This window comes from Muscardinus avellanarius (assembly GCF_963383645.1).
Source record: "Muscardinus avellanarius genome assembly, chromosome: 20".
Lineage (NCBI taxonomy): Eukaryota > Metazoa > Chordata > Mammalia > Rodentia > Gliridae > Muscardinus > Muscardinus avellanarius.
Genome location: NC_137806.1, coordinates 35,227,683 through 35,248,522, shown reverse-complemented (window position 1 = coordinate 35,248,522; position 20,840 = coordinate 35,227,683). Strand labels below are relative to the sequence as shown.

Below are 20,840 nucleotides of genomic sequence, written 5' to 3'. Positions count from 1 at the left end.
GAGTCAGCCTCAGCAACTCCGTGAGGCTCTTAGTCACTCAGCAAGACCCTGTTTCCAAATAAAAAATAAAACAGAGCTGGGCGTAGTGGTGCAAGTTTGTAATCCCAGTACTGAGGCTGAGACAGTCGGACCACAGGCTGGAGTCTGGCCTCAGCAACTTAGTGAGATCCTGTTTTAAAATAAAAGAATAAAATAAGGCTGGAGGTGTAGCTCAGAGGTAGAATCCCCTGGGTGGTTCCATCCCTAAAACCACAAAAATATAAAATAGGGGTGGTAATATAGCTCTGAGCTAGAATGCCCCTGGGTTCAATCCACAACACACACACACACACACACACACACACACACACACACACACACACCCAGGTGTGGTGGCGCATACCTGTAAATCCCAGTACTTGGGAGGCTGAGACAGGAGAATCACAGTTTCGTGGCCAGCCTCAGAAACTTAAGAAACTTATGAAAGCCCTTCACAACTTAGACTCTGTCTCAAAAATTAAAAAAGATAATAAAATAAGGCTGAGGGGCAGTTCAGAGATAGAATGCCCCTGGGTTCAGTCCTCAGTACCACACACACACACATACACACACACACACACAGATTCCCTGGCAACAGCTAAGGAATGCCTTGCCACTCCTCCTGAAGCGTCCAGCGTCCACCTGCATGGACCCTATTGGCAGGAAACACGGCTGCTCACCTTCATGGGGCTTTGATTTGAATTCAAGGTCAGAACCCGCCCTACGCGCCTGCAGCCAGCTGGAGAGTCTCTCCACGTGACTGCCAGGCCGCTGACACCTGGCTTCTTCTCATCTGTCCTGACTTCTGAGCCCACGTTTGAAACATGGTGTTTTATTGTTGTATATGGATAAAGCAGCCTTAAATAATCTTGGTCACTACGTGGAGTATAGATGAGACCCGGCTACTTAACGCCCTCGCGCACGGGTGGGGTGTGCCTCCCTGCGCTAGAACAGACCACAGACCCGTCCCGGGGCAGGCGAGGGCTCCCCCAGACAAGCCCAGTTCTGGACAGCCGGCTGCTCACATCAGCCTGACAATGGGTGCTGACGCCGAGCTGCACTTCCCCTGTCTAGCCAGAAGGAGGCGCCATGAACACCTCTGACGCTGAGTGGAGGGGCCGGAGCATTCAGAGGCTGGCGGAAACCTGGCGTCAAGGTGGCCTGCTACTCACGAAACAATCGCTAAAACGCTCAGCAGAGGAACAGCCTGTCCACAAATTCACTCAATGGCAATGAACAAATTTTCTCCCGGTGCGTGACTGGACAAGTGTCTGGGCCAGGAAAACCGATTCTGAACTCAGAACAAAAGGACACAGGAGTGCACACACAGAGCCGATCATTTTATTCTCATGTTTACCCCACAAAGTGTAACATTCTCGTCAAACATTTTAATAAATAGATTAAGGCTTACGGTAATCGCCGTTTCGAGTGGAGGATGGTTTGTTTCTAGCGCATTTGTGTACCTGCAGTCATTAAAAACAAACACGCTTGCCTACTGTGGTGAAAGCGTTGGCTCCCCTGGTCTTCCCGTGCACCCTGTCTTTGTGCTGTCTTCTCTCCTTCTGTCCTTGATGAGGAAGGAGTGCCGGGAAGTTCTGGCAGGCTGAGAGAAAGCAGTCGACTGATGGTGGCGGGGATATTCACGGAACGTTTCTACCAAGTTCCCTGGACAATTAGTGATGCTACTTAAAACTACATAGAGCCAAACAGAAAGCCTTAGGAGCTCATCACAGGGCAAGGAAAGCTGTGGCCACACCGAGGAAGGGCGCGAGCCACGGTGGCTTCTCCGGAGGAAGGGCGTGGAGACTGTGGCTTCTCTGCCTCACACAGCAGAGCAGGAGCCCCAGCCCTCTGTAAGGCAGTCAGGAGCCAGCGGTGCCCTGGGTCTTCCAGGGGGACCCTCTCGCCACTGTCCCTGAAGGAGTCTCAGCTCTGTGCCTCAAGCCAAGGAGCCAAGGATGCTCTGAGCACCTCCAGGTCGCCGAAACAGACGCAGCCACCCACTCGGACAGCCACGGAAGGTCAGCGCCTTCCCCACCAACAGGTTGGACCGTGGCTTCCGTCTGTCCACAGCGGAGGGGCAGGAAGCAGTTGTTAACAGAACGTCCGGCTCGAGGGCTCCTCCCGAGCCCTAGATGGACTCCAGGATCCAGTCACTGCTGGAGAGCGGGGAGGCGGGCAGGGACAGGTCCCGAGGAGGGCCGGGGTTCCTGCCTTGGCCCGGAGTGTCCTGCTCCTGGGAATCCTCCTCCTCGTCAAAGAAGCCGTTCTCCAGCGCGCAGGCGCAGCCTGGGCTGGAGGCTGCCTGGCACGCGCCCTTGTACTCCTGAATGGACTCGTAGAGGCTGTACAGCTGGCAGAGCAGGGACATGTCCAGCTGGCGGAGACCAACCTTGGGAGGCGGGGAAGAAAAACAAGAAGTGAGCGCGGGGTGCGCCGTGGCCAGCGTTCTGCCGGGCCAGCACATTACACGCAGGGCCTGTGCTCGAGGCTCCATCTCCAGGGAGGAGCATGCCTTGGCTGCGGCCTGCCCACGCCTCACACCTACACCCGTGTCTGGGAAGGCTCAGTGTCTGCCCTGCTGCTCTGGGCTCGCCCCGTGAGGACCCGCTCTGCACGGGCGGAGCCCCAGCTGAGGGCAGGCCGGGCACCGGGACACAGGGCTCACTTCCTTTCAGACGATGGAGCACAGGACGACCACTCTGGCTCCCCCGCGGTACGTCGGGATCCCAGGAATGATGGCGTTCATCCAGGATCCCCGCCACGGACCGCCGGGGCCACCCCTGCAGCAGCACCTCTGAGCGCACAGCCCCCTTGCTCAGGGAACACAGGTCGATGCCTCTTCCTAGCGAGGGTTGTGGGTCCCTTCCCAAGGCCGCCATGACTACGGAAAGCCCAGTCAGTGCGACTAGAACAGGGAACTCTTCCAAGTCACACATGTTTATTGTCCAGTCCCTCCCTTCCCCACTGCCCACCCCGGGAAAGAGCAGAGACAGGACAGGAAATGCGTCCATTCCATCAGCCCCAAAGAGAAAAGGGCTTGCAGCCTCAGAGACGCAGGGAACCCGGGAGCCCTGTTCAGCAAGTGGGTTCTGTGCAGGCCACAGAAGGTGTGCCGGCCATGCTGGACCTCCGCCCAACTGAGCCCCAAGGGGAAGGCGCTCTCAGCACGGTGCGGACCCTCCTGCTCCTCCCCTAAGCTGGCAGCTCTGCATTCTGTGCCTCCGACGATGGCATGATACTTTCTCTTCTGGGGCTCCTGGGAGGACGAAAGGCAGTTCAGTCCGTGCTGATGGATGGCGCTCAGGGGCCCCGCAGGGGTCTCTCAAGGTAGACCAGAGAATCTCCATATCAAGCTGAAGAGACGCAACACGTCCCGCAACTCCCCATCTCCAAGGGAACCCTGGCTGGCTCCTGCAACAGCCTGGACACACCACACACACACAGAACTGCAGCCGGAATCCCAGCTCTTCGGAGTCTGAGGCAGGAGGCCTGCAGGTTCGAGGCCAGCAGGGGCAACTTAGCAAGGCCTTGTCTCAAAAGAAAAAGCAAAATTTAAAGGCCAGGGGTGAGCCGGTGTGATGACGTACACTTGTAATCACAGCATTTGGGAGCAGGAGACGGGAGGATCCGGGTTCGCAGCCAGCCTCAGCTACTGAGTGAGGCCCTTTGCAACTCAGCGAGACCTTGTTTCAAAATAAAAAATAAAAGCTAGGGCTGGGGGTATAGCTCAGAGGTTGAATGCCCCTGGGTTCCATCCCCAGTACTGAAGAAAAAAAAAAAAAAAGGCCAGGGGTGTAGCTGAGTCATAGAGCGCCTGCCTAGCACACACGGCCCTGGGTTCTTGGGGAAAGACCGTGGCCCACGTGAGGGCTCCATCTCCAGGCCTAGCTCTGCCTCCCTCGATTGTCTGCCGAAGCCCACGCTCTCCGCTGGCCTGTGCTGCAGACATTTGGACTGGATCGTCCGCCCCAGGTCCTGGCCGCTGCTACTGTTTCTCTGTGAATGCAAGAGCTTAGAGACACCTTCCCGGGCTGTTCAGAAGCAGACTCGGGGCAGTGGTATCCTGCTCTCAAAAGTTCCCCTCAAACAGGTACACAACAGCAAGCCGAAAACGCCCAGGCCCACATCCTAGGCCAGTGCCACACCTTCTTCCAGACTGGATTCTGGGTGTGTGTACACACACTGTCTGGATGGAGGAGGGCCCTGTGCTGTGTTTTAAACATGACCCAGATGATTCTGACACCCGGTCCCAGTGAAGAACCAGCAGTCCCGACACAAAGACCTTTCTGTTCTCCAGTGCTGTGACTTGTTCTCCTGGAAGGACAGTGCTTCAAGGCTAACCCAGCACAGGATGCAAACTGCCCACCTGAGCCCAGACGGTGGCCCTGCCACCCCGGCCATGAGACTGGATGGCGTGCCAGGCTACAGCAGCTACAGCCCCCTTGCTGTGGGCGCCACCTCATAGCTTCCTTCTCCCGCTCCCCTCCCCACCCAGCACACAGCTGGGACCGCGGTGGTTGGGGTGAAAACCAACCAGCAGTGCCACCTCATGGGGGGCCACTTGGGGCTGAGACCCCAACAGGAGGGGCCCTGGGATGCTCGAAGGGAGGGGCTCCGAAGGGAGACCTGGACCTCTCCAGTCAGAGGACTGTGCGATACAGGTCACCATCCTCTGGCGGGTCTGCCCTTGAGGCCGGCTGTGACTTTTCCCTTCGGCATGCAAACAGGCCTCCCTCTCAGGCCTCTTTCCCAACCACCCTGTAATACCTGCAGATAAGTTTCACTCCACACCCCTGCGCCCTAAAAACCAGCTTCTCTTCTCCATGCTAAGTACCTCAGGTCCCGCCACGGTTCCCGCCAGGCCGTGCTCTCCACTGACTACGGAGTCGGCCAAGATTCCTCTACAGTATCAGACCCAAAGACAAGCACCCGGTCAGATTCTGGCTTGGAAATCTCGGATACACTTCTCTAGGTGTTATTACGGGGAAAATACTAACTTTAACAACACCGTGCCCTCCCAGAGTCACAACAGCATTCGGGAGGCTGAGACAGGAGGATTGCAGGTTCGCAGACAGCCTCAGCTACTTAGTGAGGCCCTGTTTCAAAAAAAAAAATTGGGCTGGGAGTATAGATCAGAGGTAGAATGCCCCCGGTTTCCATTCCCAGTACTGCAAAAAAAAAAAAAAAAAATTGCCAGGTGTACCAGCGCAAGTCTGTAATCCCAGTACTTGGGAGGCAGAGACAGGAGAAGTGCAGGTTTGAAACCAGTCTCAGCAATTTGACAAGACCTTGTTTCCAAATAAAAAATAAAATCAGTCTGGAGGTATAGCTCAGAGATAGAATGTCCCTGAGGTCTACCCTAGTACCACGAAAATAAAATATAATTTTTTAAATCATGGAAAGACTCACTGGGACCTGAACACAGTTCTACTGGGTGACTCTGACACCTGGGGACCCTGAGACGACCCCAGGGACACCGACGGAACAGTCTGAGTTCGCAGGGAAGAGGCCAGAGCTCAGGCTCCGTGGCTCTGAAACCCTCTGGGCGCTGAGGGCTCTGACTGTCTGTGACCCCGGCCCATCCAAAGGGGCCATTTCCAGAGTATTCCTCGCCGCCCTGGGATATGCCTCCAGCAGGTGCTGAGGCCGCGGCACCGTGGCGCCGGGATGACTCACAGGACCGCCTTGTCATCAGGAGGGCTGCTGACCTGGAAACGAAGGTGTGCCCTGCCTAGGAACCCAGCGAGGTACTACACACGCCCATCGTATAACAGGACACTGCCGAGCCCGCAGGCAGACTTAACAAGGCCACACACGCAAGCACGCATGCACGCACACGTGCCCTTGCAGCAGACCCAGACTAGACTCCCTCTGGCTTAGCAGAAACCCTCAGAATCACCAGGAAGACACAGGTTAGCAGCCACCGGCGCCCCGACTTCCTGGCCGAGGCCTCTCCTCACTGCGGACGTTGGACATTTGCACTGCACCTTCAGAGGGAGCTGAAACCCGTGGCAGCATCCTGTCACCTGGTCTGACTGCCCTTCAGGCTGGGCCCCCTGTACCGCAGGCACCGCTGGGGCTGGGGCTGAGGCTGACCCCGAGTCCCCACTGCACTGGGCCCAGCCTGGCAGCTGTGCCCCAACTTGTTGGTCTGACTGGCTCAGCCTGGTTTGGTCCTGTTCCCTCCTCTTCTCTGCCTGTCTCAGGACATTCGTGGCCCCCACTGGATGGATGTCACAGGCCCGCAGACGGCTTTCTCCAGCCGCAGGACAAGCTCCTTTAACACTTGATCCGATTCCCATGGGGGCCCTCGGCACCTGGCCAGAGCCCGGCAGAGCAGCTGTGTGGGTTCGGTGACTCTGTGACCTGCCCAGCTGTAGAGCTCCCAGAATGGGTGGTGCAGAAGCGGCCTGCCCTGGGGCACACTGGGTCCTATGTCACACCCTCGGGCAGCCTCAAACCACGGGGCTGAACAGGCAGCTGTCTGGGCACAGTGCACCCCACGCTGCCCCTGCAGAAAGCGTCAGGCCCCAAGGGTCAGGCGGCTCCCATGACGTCAGAAAACAGGTCTTGGCTGAGAAGAGCAATAGACTCCAAACTGCGTTTCCCCCTGCAGTGCTCTCTATGGGATGGAACAGTCGGCAGAGGGGAGAGACCCCAACCCCAAAGCCAGTCTCTCAACCCTGAAATGATGGGGGTCTGGGCCACTGGAAGGGGGCAGAGGGGCCACCCCAGAGACTAAACTATAGGGAATGACTAAATCACCCATGACAAGGACGTCCAGAAAAAAGTGCGGGGGTGGAGAACCTCCACAGCCAGCCCATGAGTGCCCTGCTGCCCTGCCTACCAGCAGGGGAGGCCTGCCCTCAAGCCCTGCACCCCAGCCCTGGACACAGCTGCACCGGGAGAATACAGCTCTCTTCTGAAAGAACACCATTTGAAAATTCAGACGGGCTCCCCTGAGCAAAACACACAACCCCAGATGCTGCAATTTCTGCTCCTTTGTTCTAGACTTCAGAGAAAATCCAGTCAACCGGCCTCCACTGCTGCCAGGGGCCCCTGCCTCCTTTTTCTTGGTTCAGGCTTCCTGTTTCCTTCCTGGCCCTTCTCTCCCCTTCCACATCGGGCCCCCTCGCCCTCCTGCCGCACGCACGCACGCACACATGGACACACAGGTGGCCACCAGCCACGGTGCTCGCCCTGGGCCAGCAGGGCCAAGCAAGCGACGGGATCCTTTCCTTGTGAAAAGTTAACAATGGGCTCGAGGCAGGAATAGGTCTCAGACAGGATGGTGGCGCCAGCTGTGTCTCAGGCCACTTAAGCCTCTGAGTGTCTTTGAAGTCTGCAGCAGGGGAGCAGCTTCCCAACTTATAAAAATGTGCAACGGAATCACCCGTAGGAGACGAGGCTTAGAAAAAAAAGGAGAGAGAGTGAGTTTTACTGGGGAATGAACTGGCGATGAGTGGCACTCTCTCTGAACCACAACTCCATCCTATTCTTCTGTTTGTTTTGAAGCAGGGTCTCCCTACGTTGCTGACAGTCTCGACACATTGCACAGGCCGCCTGTCAAACCCGCAATCCTCCCGTCTCCGCCTCCCAGAATTACAGGGACGCACCACCACGCCTGGCTGGGAGGAACCTTTAAAAGGAAGTTTTTGTTGATTCAAAACAAACATCACAAAAAAGCGCTAAGATATTTTTATAAACACAACTATTTTAAGAAGAATTTTCCGTGTCATTTAAGAAACTAAAACAAAGGTTAGGGCAACTCATTAGTGTGCATAGGAGACATACACAAAAGCAACTTCTTCCCAAATACAGGATATTGGAAGAAACCAAACCCGCCAGGGCGCGGCCTCCCTTCTCCTGGTGCCTGCCGGCCCAAGCGGGTCCTACTGAGGCCTCTGAGAAGACGCCCCTGCCAGCCACCCTCCCTCCAGCCACCGAAGCCATCAACCTCCCAGAAGAGCGCCAGGTCTGAAGATGACGGTGCACCCACGGAACCAAAATGAGACAGAACGGCGGCTCCATCTGTGCTAAAGACAGAGGTGCACGGTTCGCACCACAGGAGCAGTTCAGCAGGGTTTCTCCCCGTGCAAATAGGCGTGTACACACACACTGGCGGGCTTTGGAGTAGACGTGTGAGCAGGGATTCCTGGAAAGCTGGACTGGGCAGAGGAGCATCACTCTCAATTTATAGCCTTTAGTGCTGCTTAACTTTTTTTTCCCCCAACAAGCACATTTCTCTTCATTAAAAATCAATCAATCAATCAATAAATCATAGCCGGCATGGTGACGCATGCCTATAATCCCAGTAATTGGGAGGTTGAGACAGGAGGGTTGCTAGTTGGCGGCCAGCCTCAACATTTATAGCAAAGCCCTCTGCAACTTAATGAGACCCTGTTTCAAAACTAAATAGGGCTGGGATGCAGCTCAGAAGTAGAATGCTGTGAGGTTCAACCTTGAGTACCACATGGGTGTGTATACATGCAGACGAATCATAACACACAGAAAATAGATAATAGATGCATACTGCTAGGAAGACCACGTGCTCACAAACCCCTGGCGGCATCTATCAAAGGCCTAGAAGAAAAATGATAGAACTTTGAACTAGGTAACTAAATTACTTCTAAGCTTTCATAGAAGAGAGGCAAAGATTTCTACTGTACAGGAATCTGCCCTCTTAGTGTCCTTCCTGTGAGGTGGGCGCTGATTCTGTCAAGACGAGACTCTCAAGCACGGAGGACAAAGGCCCTGGCTGCGACAGTTGGCGCCAGGGCAGGGAGCTGCCCCAGGCCTGTAGGACCACACCTGGGCCGCCGCGGGGAGACTGAAGGCTGGGCCCTGGGTCTGCAGGACCGGACCATACCTGGGCCACTGTGGGGAGACTGAAGGCTGGGCCCTGGGTCTGCAGGACCGGACCATACCTGGGCCACTGTGGGGAGACTGAAGGCTGGGCCCTGGGTCTGCAGGACCGGACCATACCTGGGCCACTGTGGGGAGACTGAAGGCTGGGCCCTGGGTCTGCAGGACCAGGACCCCACCGGGGCCGCCGCGGGGAGACTGAAGGCTGGGCCCTGGGTCTGCAGGACCGGACCATACCTGGGCCACTGTGGGGAGACTGAAGGCTGGGCCCTGGGTCTGCAGGACCAGGACCACACCGGGGCCGCCGCGGGGAGACTGAAGGCTGGGCCCTGGGTCTGCAGGACCAGGACCACACCGGGGCCGCCGTGGGGAGACTGAAGGCTGGGCCCTGGGTCTGCAGGACCAGGACCATACCTGGGCCGCCGCGGGGAGACTGAAGGCTGGGCCCTGGGTCTGCAGGACCAGGACCACACCGGGGCCGCCGTGGGGAGACTGAAGGCTGGGCCCTGGGTCTGCAGGACCAGGACCATACCTGGGCCGCCGCGGGGAGACTGAAGGCTGGGCCCTGGGTCTGCAGGACCAGGACCACACCGGGGCTGGGGCTGCTGCGGGGAGACTGAAGGCAGAGGCCCAGGTCCACAGGACCACACCTGTGCAGGACCACACCTGGGCCGCCTGCAGGGAGACTGGGAGATGGGCCCCAGCGTTAGCTTGGCTTTGAAAAGATGCTGGGATCCCTGCAATTTTTACTCTGGCTTTTCTGAATTTCCTACCAGATGGACTGATCTGCAATGAGAGAGCCTTTACAGTTACCTTTTAAAAATGTAATGAGTGAGTAAAGAGTGCAGAGAAGGCTCGGAGATCCATTTTAGCAAAGACGGGTAAACAGGAGATCTAATCAAGGTGCTAGTCCGCACCCGCAGGCCTGGATATGAAGTGAAGAAAACAGGCCCAATCGATGGTGACAGGATTTCTGATGAAGAATGTGTTGACGGAAGGGCGCTGACCTGTGCGCTGGCTAGAAGACGGGAGCAGAGCAGGACGAGGCCAGTGCTGACGGAGGACTGCGGCGCTGGCCACCCACGCTCCACTGGAGCCCAGAGGACGCCCTCCCCGGGGCCCGAGGCCCTGCTCACTGAGCGAGCCGGGGCTGTGCGCTCTCCCTTGGGTGGAAACGCGCCTGCACGATCTAGCCTCGCCTCTGTTGATCTCAGGACTAGACTCTAGAGAGCTGTAATTCAGGGACAGAAGGTAAACCAGGGCGGGCCCTCAGATTAGACCAAACTCAAAGCTCGCCCCTCTCCCACACTGAGCTGGGAATCCCTCTCCCGGGGAAGGCAGTTCCGGCGGGGTCTTCTGAGGACACCGAATGATGCAGGGCTCACAGTGCGACGCACCTCTCCCAAGGCCGTCCTTGTTATCCCTAACCTAAACCAGCGGTGCCTGTTCCAGCCTAAGCACAGCAGAAAAGCTAGTGACCAAGCCGGGCGTGGTGGTGTACGCTGTGTCCCAGTGCTTGGGAGGCTGAGACAGGAGGGCCACACATTCAGACGGTCAGCAACCTAGTGAGATCCTGTTTCAAAATAAAGAAAATGGGAGCCGGGCGCGGTGGCGCATGCTTGTAATTTCAGCATTCAGGAGGCTGAGACAGGAGGATTGTGGTTCGAGGCCAGCCTCAGCTACTTAGTGAGGCCCTTTGCAACTCAATGAGACCCTGTTTCAAAATAAAAAATTGAAAACAGGGCTGGGGGTGTAGCTCAGAGGTAGAATGTCCCTAGGTTCCATCTCCAGTACCACAAAAATAAATGATAAATAAATAAATAAAATGGAGCTGAGGTTGAAGCTCAGAGGTAAAATGCCTCTGGATTCAATCCCGTGCATCAAAGAAAAAGAAAGAAAAGAAAAGAAAAGAAAAGAAAAGAAAAGAAAGAAAGAAAGAAAGAAAGAAAAGAAAAGCTACTGACAATTTTAAGAAATGGCTTGGTGCATTCTTTTTTCTTTTCTCCAATTATGAATATAAAGCATCCTAATTGCATTACAACTTAAATGATTCATAATTCTTGGAACCAGCTTTCTCTAACTCTCTGTTGCAAGGTAGTAGCTTGCTAATTTATACTCTTAAAATTGTTCAGAGTCCTAAAATGCTTTTATTGTGAGTTACACCTATCAATATTTACATTAGAAAAAGAGAGGCTTTAAAATACATATGAATTAATTTAAAAATAAACATGTCATTTTATAACATGTTTATTAAAATAAACATGTTATTTTATTATCAATTATTAAATTATTAGTCTATTAAATTAATGATTAAATTTCAGTAAATTAAACTATTAATTATTAAATTATTAATTAAAAACACATTCCATGTTAACATACACACTTTGATCAACAACATTTTTATAAATATTTGTGTAATTTCCCACTCTAATACATCTGCATTTGGGTCTCGGTGGCATGCTGCTGTGAATGCAATGAAGACTCTGGCCTCACAGCTGCGTCCCTGGGGGGGAGAGGAAGGGGCATCTCCAGCTGCGTCCCTGGGGGGGGGGAGGAAGGGGCATCTCCAGCTGCGTCCCTGGGGGGAGAGGAAGGGGCATCTCCAGCTGCGTCCCTGGGGAGGAGAGGAAGGGGCATCTCCAGCGCTTTGGGACACCGGCTGCTTGGCTACCACCCTTCAGCCAGTGGCAGCGTGGAATCTGAAACTCTACAGATGAGCTTTTCACATGGTTCTAGTGCGACCCAACAGTCTTGCCCTTTGAATGGATCTTTCAGTATCAAGTGCTAGTCGCATGGAAAATGTGGAAAATAGATGGGATGAATTATGCAGATCTCCCGCGCACTGGGACATTTCCTTACTTAATAAACAGGAAGTCACATTTGCCCACATCATGACCACAGGCTCAGGAGTGCCCAGAAAGGACCTGGGTCCCTAGGCATCCCAAGACCGCACACCAAGACCACACCATGTCAGCAAACAGCCCGCAAGGCACCAGGAATACCTGTTCTGCTTTCTGGCTGCTGTTACCACAAATGCAAACTCGTGTGTGTGTGTGTGTGTGTGTGTGTGTGTGTGGCCACATTCTTTCAACAAGAGTACCATATTCTTTCCTTTCTTTCTTTCTTTCTTTCTTTCTTTCTTTCTTTCTTTCTTTCTTTCTTTCTTCCTGGGTCTGGCAATGGAACCCAGGGGCATTCGACCACCGAGCTACACCCCTGCCCTATTTTTTTTTTTTTTTTTTTGGTGGTATTGGGGAGTGGAATCCAGGGACTTTCTACCTCTGGGCTATACTTCCAGACCTATTTTATACTTTATCTGGAAACAGGGTCTCACTGAGTTGCTGAGAGCCTCACTAGGTAGCTGAGGCTGGCTTCGAACCGGTGCGATCCTCCTGTCTCAGCCTCCCCAGCGCAGGGGTTACAAGTGTGCCACCACGCCCGTTTCTTCTATCACTATTGCACTTTTTTTTAAAGTCCTATAACATATATCAATGGATAAGTACTGCAGTTCAGTGTGTGACTATTTCTGTAAGCTATATCTGTAAAACTGAAATGTTTGGGAGAAGGCCTGAGGGGTCCCTCCAACTCCTCCTCAAGTCTGCGTAATCATGGCAAGAGCGAAAGCAGCTGGTCAGGTTAGCAGATCTCCACTTTTCATCCTGGAATAATTCCACGTAAGAAAGCCAGGTCAGCAGGAAGACATGCCGTCCTGCTGCCGGCCTCTCTGGCGGCCCTGGCCACACGCTCGCACCCTCCTGCAGCTCTGCCTTCCTACTAGACACAAGCATTGAGGGCTTTTAGGGAATGAAGTCACAAGGCCAGAAGACAGTCATTGCGAAACTGCCCTCCAAAAACACCGCTTGAGGGCAGCCTGCTTGCCCCAACCCTCACGCCGCCACGACCATGTTTGGAAGTGTTCGCTGGCCTTTTAGGCACAGTCTGACGCCTAGCCTCACAACCTGCATATTTAAGATCTGAAGGGGCCGGGACAGGAGGATCCGGATTCAGGGACAGCGGACAGCCCCAGCTACTTAGTGAGGCCCTTTGCAACTCAGACCCTGTTTCAAAATAAAGAATAAAAAATAAGGCTGGGGGCATAGCTCAGAGGTAGAATGCCCTGGGTTCCATCCCTAGTACTGAAAAGAAAAAAAAAAAAGAAAAGAGAAAGATCTTAAGGGATGCTGAACACCTTGCTGTCTCTCTTACTGTAATGTCCTAAGTATAACTGGGGGCCCCAAAGATCCTCATATGAGGACATTTACCTTTTATTACATTTCCCTGACAATATTTACCTTACTAACAAGACAAGCTGAGGGCCTCTGTTCACCAACTGGATGGATGCGGCCGCCCACTTAGGAATACCGGACGCCCTCTGACCCGCTTTCTGATCTCCATGTGTCCCTGGTTGGACCTTCTTCCAATCGGCTCCTGGCTGGGACAGGCCTGGCACTGCCAGAGGTCAGCCCCCATCGACTAGGGAGCTCTGGTCAGACGACAGGGGCCCTCCCTGCAGTCAGGGACAGCAGGCACACAGCTGGGCTGCAGAATGCCCACACCTGCACGGCCAGGACACCTGGCTGTCGGGGCCAACCACGAAAGTAAACACAGCACCCATAAAAACTGAACGGGCCACGCACCACGGAGAGTTTGTGGGGCTGCGTCACTAAAGTCCTGGGAAAGTGGCCGTCGCTGGTTGAGTGTCTGTGGGGACGCGTACAGGAAGGCATGAGCGAGCCGGGGGGCCTGTAGGCAGGAGGTGGGCTCTATCGGCAAGGGGCGACTGTCCAGCCGGCCGCCAGCCTCGGGGCTGGTTCCCACAGGCTCGTGAAAGGCACTCTCAGAGCAGAGTCTGGAGTCTCCACGGGGCTTGTTGGTAAAACAGAGCCTCCTCTGTTGCTCAGGAGAGCGCCCTCAAGGGATCACAGTCCCTTCTCCAGCCCACTTGGGTAGCCTTGCCCACCTGACCTCAGAGAGCTACTGCGAGGCCACCCGGCCGGGAGCAGGGGAGGTGCCCATACCCCCAGGACACAGTGTCTGGCTGTGGCCGCTGGAGCCCTGCAATGAAAAGCCGTCCATTGTGGAGACACTGGGCACTCTGATGGGACACGTAACCCACACGTGCCTCACCCACAGGCGAGGGAAGGGCTGTGCTCTTTGAGGACTCTCCTTAACCCAGGACGTGCCGAGATCATCAATGGCGCCCCACGGGCAGGTGCGGAGGCAGATGCAAGCTTGAATCCTGCAGACCCTCAAGTCCCGGGACTACAGCAACCAACCTCACATGGAGACAACCGAAAACTGTCCCCTCCGTGAGGGAGACCCAGTCCCCAATTCTATTGACACTCGGTTTCACCTTAGGAAAATAAAAAAGTCCCAGTACTTGGGAGGCCGAGACAGGAGAGTCACAGGTTCATGGCCAGCCTCAGCAACTTAGTGACTTTCAAAAATAAAAATAAAGAGCTGGGCATGGTGGCGCACTCTTGTAATCCCAGCATTCAGGAGGCTGAGACTAGAGGATCCTGGTTCACAGAAAGCCTCAGCTACTTAGTGAGGCCCTCTGCAACTCAGTGAGACCCCGTTTCAAAATAAAGAATAAAAATTAGGGCAGGGAATGTAGCTCGGAGGTCGAATGCCCCTGGGTTCCATCCCCAGACCTGCAAATAAATAAATAAATAAATAAATAAATAAATAAATAAAAACAAATCCAGGCATGGTGGCACATGCTTGTAATCCCAGCATTTGGGAGGCTGAGGCAGGAGGATCGTGGTTTGTGGTCAACCTCAGCTACTTAGTGAGGCCCTTTGCAACTCAGAGAGACCCTGTTTCAAAGTAAAGAATAAAAAATAGGGCTGAGGGTGTAGCTCAGAGGTAGAATGCCCCTGGGTTCCAGTCCTAGTACCACAAAAAAGTATATAAAAAATAAAACAGGGCTGGGGTATATCTCAGAGATAGCTTGCCCCCTAGGTGTAATCCCCAATACCACACACGTACACACACACAAAGAAAAAGGAGGAGGAGGACACTGCGCTCCCGTCCTCCTCACTATCAGCCGGCCCACGCCGGCCGGGCTGCCCAGCTGGGCTGCCTGGCATCTCTCTACATTCTCACAAACTGGAGTTAAGAGGTGTGGCCCAAACCGAGCGTGGATGTGGCTGGGGGAGGCAGGTTCCAGAGTGGAGCAGAAGCCACAACGGCAGACGGCAGTAGACTCTAGGTCTTGTCCATCTCTGAAAACAGCCCCTTTCAGAAGATTCTCCTTCTGCAAAAGCCCACTTGGTGTGGTAACTTGGTACCCTTTTTCAGGGTAAAACATTTTACAAAAAGCAATGGGGTTTAGCTCAGAGGAAGAACGTCGTGGGGCTCAACCCCAGCAAGAGGGCTGATTCAGGTTGCGGTTCTAGAGAATCTTCAGTCGTAGTGAATGGGCACTAGTAAGGAGGGTCATGTGGCGCCATGATGCCTGACCTGCCGGGTGCCGCCGCGGACCTTTTATCCTCCACAGCTCTTTGTACCCAACATTCATTCACATGCTGAATGTGACCAAAAAATATCCTCTGCTCTCACAAGATCAGCAGGCATTTTCAAAAGGACTTGTACGGCTGTTGCTTTTTCTTTTTTCTCTTTTGTGGTCCTGGGGATGGCACCCAGGGGCATTCTACCTCTGAGCTGCACCCCCTGCCCTATCTTTTATTCTTTATTTTGAAACAGGGTCTCACTGAGTTGCAGTGGGCCTCACTAAGTAGCTGAGGCTGTCCGTGAACCCAGATCCTCCTGTCTCCGCCTCTGGCTGTTGTTTTTACCAAGCAGTAACCTCTTGTCTGACCCTCAAAGCTTTCTGAGCGGGCCCTTCTGGGGAGGCCAGGGGACTCAGGCAGCACCCAGCTTCACAGAGGTGGGGTTACTAGAGCAGGAAGTGTGGACATCAGGAGGTCACCAGGGGCAGAACCTCCTGTCCACACGCCCTCCGCCCTCTGGGCTGGGTGTGGGCTGCTCCAGGCCCCACCCTTGGTGTCCACAGGGCCTCTCTGAATCTGCATTGCTCCCCCGGGTCTGGGGTCTGACCAGCTCCTCAGTTCTCTCTCCCAGCCTCCAGCTGCATGCCCTGAAGGATTCAGCACACTGATATAAGGCACGTCACCTCCCCCCAGCAGCTGCAACTCCCAGTGTCTCATCCGCAGAGGAACCCACCCCATCCCCATCGCTGCATTATCCAGAGTCAAAGGACACCTATTGCGGCCACACTGCGGCACACCACACAATCACAGAAGATGCTGTGATGGCCGGGTGGTGGCACACGCCTGCAACCCCATGCTCGGGAGGCTGAGGCCGGAGGAGCAGAGCTTCAAGGGCAGGCTCAGCAATGTAGGGAGACTCGGCAACCCAGAGAGACCTTGTTTCCAATAAAAAACTTAAAAAGGCAGGAGGGGGCGCTGGTGGTGTAGCTCAGAGGTAAAATATCACTGGGTTCAATTCCTAATGGCCATTTTAAAAAAAGATGCTTTGCTGGGCGTGGTGGTGCCTGCTTGTAATCTCAGTACTTGGGAGGCTGAGACAGGAGGATTGCAGGTTTGAAGTCAGCCTCAGCCACTCAGTAAGGCTGTCGGCAACTTAGCAAGACCCTGTTTGCAAATAAAAAAAAATAAAACAGGGCTGGGGGTATAGCTTAGAGGTAGACTGCCCCTGGGTTCAATCCCTAGCATCACAAAACAACAACAACAAAAATGCTTTAGTGTGTAATAAGCACTAGGAAAATGTTTGCCGTCTGTGCCCCCACAAATCAGAACGTACGTGTGAGCCACGTGTACCAAGCGTACAATGCGATGATGAAACAGGGCTCCGGTGCCCAACAGACCTGATGGGAGTGAGGCCTTATGGGAGCTAGACTCTGAGCATCCGATTTAAAATATGAAATACACTTTGAGCACCTTTCCCCCGAGAATGCGTCTATAAGGATCAACACAGTGTCTGGAAAACACTCTTTTTTTTTGGTAGAACTCAGGATTGAACCCAGAGGCATTCAACCTCTGAGCTCAACCCCCAACCCAATTTTATTTCTTATATAGAAACAGGACCTCACTAAGTTGCAGACGGTTTTGCTACGTTGTCAAAGGAGGCTGACTTCCAATCTGTGGTCCTCCTGTTTCAGCCTCCTGGGATTACAAGCACGCACCACCATGCATAGCTAAGCGCTCACATTTTACCTACACAGGAGCTGTCCTAAAACATCAGTGGTGACCATCCCTCCATGCTAAGCCTGTGATTTTATCTGTTTTGCTTAACTGCACATTCCAGAAAAACCTCACGTCTCTTTTGACCCCTTTCCCGCCACTGCCCCCGGCCCTAAGACTTCATCACCAATTCCCGCCACGTCTGCTTTCAAAAAGCAGCTCCCACTGGGCAGTCTCTGGGCTGCAGAACCCACCCCTCCCGTGGTGCAGGCTGGGGTATCTCAAGAGCCCCCAGCCCAGCTTGCCTGCCCTGCTGCACCCCTCGACGTGCGGTGAGGACGCCCGCTCTCTCAGTCCTCGAAGTCCCTCTCACGCAAACTCCTGGCGGGCGGGCGGGCGGGCGGGCGCTCCAGCCGCAGGTTGTCTGCAGCTCTCCTTCCTGCACTCTTCTTCCTTGCTGAAGTCCTGCCACCAGGAGCCCCCCAGGCCCCGGCCGGCCAGCCCTCTGTATCTCCGCAGGACCCCCTTCCCCTCTGTACCTGTGAGCGACCTTTTCTCCTGTTCTCCTGTGGCACCAAGTTAGGTCTCTTTGGCACAGATTTGACCTCAGGCCTTCAAGAGAAACGGAGCAACAGAGACCTTCTGTGGGGGGTTCAGGAGTGAATGCCTCTTCTTGTCTGGCAAAACCTCCCCGCTGGGAGCCTCAGCTCGACTCAGCTCAGCAAATCTCTTAAAAAGCCAGGACACAGTACCTTTAAAGTCTTGGTGAGCCGGCGTGGTGGCGCACACTTGTAATCCCAGTACTTGAGAGGCTGAGACAGGAGGATTGCAGGGTCGGGGCCAACCTCAGCTACTTAGTGAGGCCCTCTGCAACTTAGGGAGAATGTTTGAGAATAAAAAAATGAAATAGGGCTGGGGATGGATGTAGTTCAGAGGTAGAATGCCCTTGTGTTCAATCCATAGTTACACACACACACACACACTAGTCCTGGTGACATCCCTCGAAACGGACTTGCCAGGGCCTGAAGCCACAGTTTGTCCCAGCTGAATACAGACAAGAGATGGCAGGTTTCTTTCCGGCGCTGTAGTGAGGAGAGGCACTCCTAAGGTGTAATTACAAAGTTGTGCTGTTCTTGGTCACAGCAGGAGGGACCTGCATGCCAATGTCCAAGCCACCACAGCAAGACTCACTTGGGAGTCCCGGGGAGCATGTTCATAAGCCATAGCCCCACAGAGGCCTTTCCTGCCTCTCATTCAAGACAGGAACTTTGCCGGGCGTGGTAGTGCACACCTGTAATCCCAGTACTTGGGAGGCTGAGACAGGAGAATCACGGTTCGAGGACAGCCCAAGCAAATTAGCAACAGGCTCTCAGCAACTTAGTGAGACCCTGTTTCAAAATAAAATGGGAGAGGCCGGGCGTGGTGGCACACGCTTGTAATCCCAGCATTCGGGAGATGGAGACCAGAGGATTGTGGTTCAAGGACAGCCTCAGCTACTTAGTGAGGTCCTTCACAATTCAGTGAGACCCTGCTTCAAAAAATAAGAAAACTAAGAAAATAGGCTGGGGGTGTAGCTCTGGGTTCCATCCCCAGTACTGCAAAAAACATATAAATAAAATAGTAATAATAATAAATAAAACGGGATGGTGCCCAGCTCAGAGGCCCCTGAAAGAAAGAAACGTAAGCGCCAGGTGGGGTTTCTTTTCCACCCCTGAGTCCATGCTACACCCAAGTCCAGGCTGTGAGCACCTTAGGGGTGGGTTTATCCAATTAGCCCACAGCCCACCAGGTGCTCTGAATGTTTATTAACAAGTAAAAACAGTTGGCTTGGAACTTAAGGGGTTTTGTAAAAAGCTTATAAAATCTTTTCAGAGAGAATTAAAAATCACTTTGCAGAGTGGGACAATACCTAATTGATTAAAAGTATGAAGGCTACATTCTAGTTTCAATTAAGTCCTAGTTTTCAGAACAGATATGCTTCTGGGGGGAAAAAGGATCCATAAATTGAATTTTCCTAAACATTATGTTAAACGCATGAGGTACTTATTTAAAGGATTCCTCTAACACACTTTTGGCAAACTTATTCTCAGGGAAACAGAAGCTTCCCTATATTAGATTTTCCTACTAAAGTTTCTACCTAGCTCAACCGCAGAAAACCTGGACGGGGCTGGCAGAGGTCCGGCTGGGGCCGTATAAGCTTCCAGAGGAGGGAGTTCTCCGTCCAGCCCGCCTGGCCTGAGCCCAGGAGAGAGGGAAGGGGAGGCCGGGGCGGCCCAAACCCTGCCCTAGCCGGTCTCCAGCCTCTCCTTCCTCTTCTTCCCCTTCCTCTTGTTTTTCTGTACTGGGGATGGCACCCAGGGGCATTCTCCCTCCGAGCGACACCCCAGCCAGCCACCACCACCTCTTCTGAAATCTGAAACAGGGATTTCCCCAGTGGGGAGGGTCTCCGCTGAGATCCCCCTGTCCTAGACTCCCGAGCACCGACCCGGGATTTCAGGCGTCACCCGGGGCCACAAACACCTGCTGGCACTTTCCAGGACCGAGAAGAACTAAGCTGCCTTGCTTTGGGGGAGCCCCGCGGACCTCGCCAGGCGGGGACCACAACCTCCCGCCGTGGGGCCGGGCCGCCGTCCCCTCGGGGACAGGGCGCGTCCACCCGCGGCCTTACCATCTCCTCGCGCAGCAGCGCCAGCGCGGCGTCCAGGTTGGGGGGCTTGGCGCCGCGCCCCGCCCGCGCCCCGCCGCCCGCGCCCCCGCGGCTCAGCTCGTCCTGGATGCGCGACTTCTGCGCGTACAGCCGCTGCAGGTGCCGCCAGCCGCCCGCCGCGCCGCCCGCCGCCGAGTGCAGCAGCCCGCTCAGGCTCTTGGGCAGCGGCGGCAGCCCGTCCACCCGCAGCCCCCGGCCCGCGCCCGCCGCCCCGGCCCCGCTCATCGCGCCGCCGCCGGCCGCCCCGCCGGGCCTCCAGGACCAGGGACCCCGGCCCGCCCCCGCCCCGCCCCCGCCCCGCCCCGACACCCGAGACCCCGCCCTGGCCCCAGACCCCACCCTGGACACTGAGGCCCCGCCCCGGACACCCTAGGCCCCGCCCCAGACGCCGAGACCACGCCCTAGACACCCGAGGTCCCGCCCCTTACATCCCGAGGCCCGCCCTGGCCCCAGACCCCACCCCGGACACCCGAGGCCCCGCCTGCTGCTCCGCTTGCCTCCAGCTGGCCCCCCCTGCGCCCCCATCTCCAGCTGGTCCCCGCCCCTCTGCGCCCCACCTCCTGATGCGTCCCAGGCCCAAGTCCTGGTGCCCCACTTCCAGCCTGGGCCCTGCCCCTCCGCGCCCCACCGCCAGCTCCGGTCCCTGCTTCTCTGCGCCCCACCCCTAGAGGCGTCCCCGCCCCTCTGCGCCCCACCTCCAGCCCTTGTCCGGGTCCCAGCCCAGCTGTGCCCACCTCCAGCTGCGTCCCCGCCCCTGCGCGCCCCACCTCCTGATGTCCCGAACCCCTCTGCACCCCACCTCCAAATTCTGCCCTGGGCCCTCTGCGCCCCACCTCCTGATGCGTCCCCAACCCCTCTCCGCCCCATCTCCAGCTGCGTCCCCGCCCCTCTGCGCCCCACCTCCAGATGCGTCCCAGACCCAGGTCCTGGTGACCCACTTCCAGCCTGGTCCCCGCCCCTTTGCGCCCCATCTCCAGCTGCGTCCCCGCCCCTCTGCGCCCCACCTCCTGATGCGTCCCCAACCCCTCTCCGCCCCACCCCTAGAGGCGTCCACGCCCCTCCGCGCCCCACCTCCAGCC

General features: G+C 55.3%; 1 protein-coding gene across 1 annotated transcript; it reads right to left on the bottom strand.

Moving 5' to 3' along the window:
- Nucleotides 1-2,149: 2,149 nt before the first annotated feature.
- Nucleotides 2,150-19,986, bottom strand: FAM89A (family with sequence similarity 89 member A; the record flags this gene model as incomplete). Its single annotated transcript, XM_080717129.1, has 2 exons — nucleotides 2,150-2,410; nucleotides 19,723-19,986. 2 exons carry the CDS (start codon nucleotides 19,984-19,986, stop codon nucleotides 2,150-2,152), a joined length of 525 nt encoding a protein of 174 aa, XP_080573255.1.
- Nucleotides 19,987-20,840: the final 854 nt, after the last annotated feature.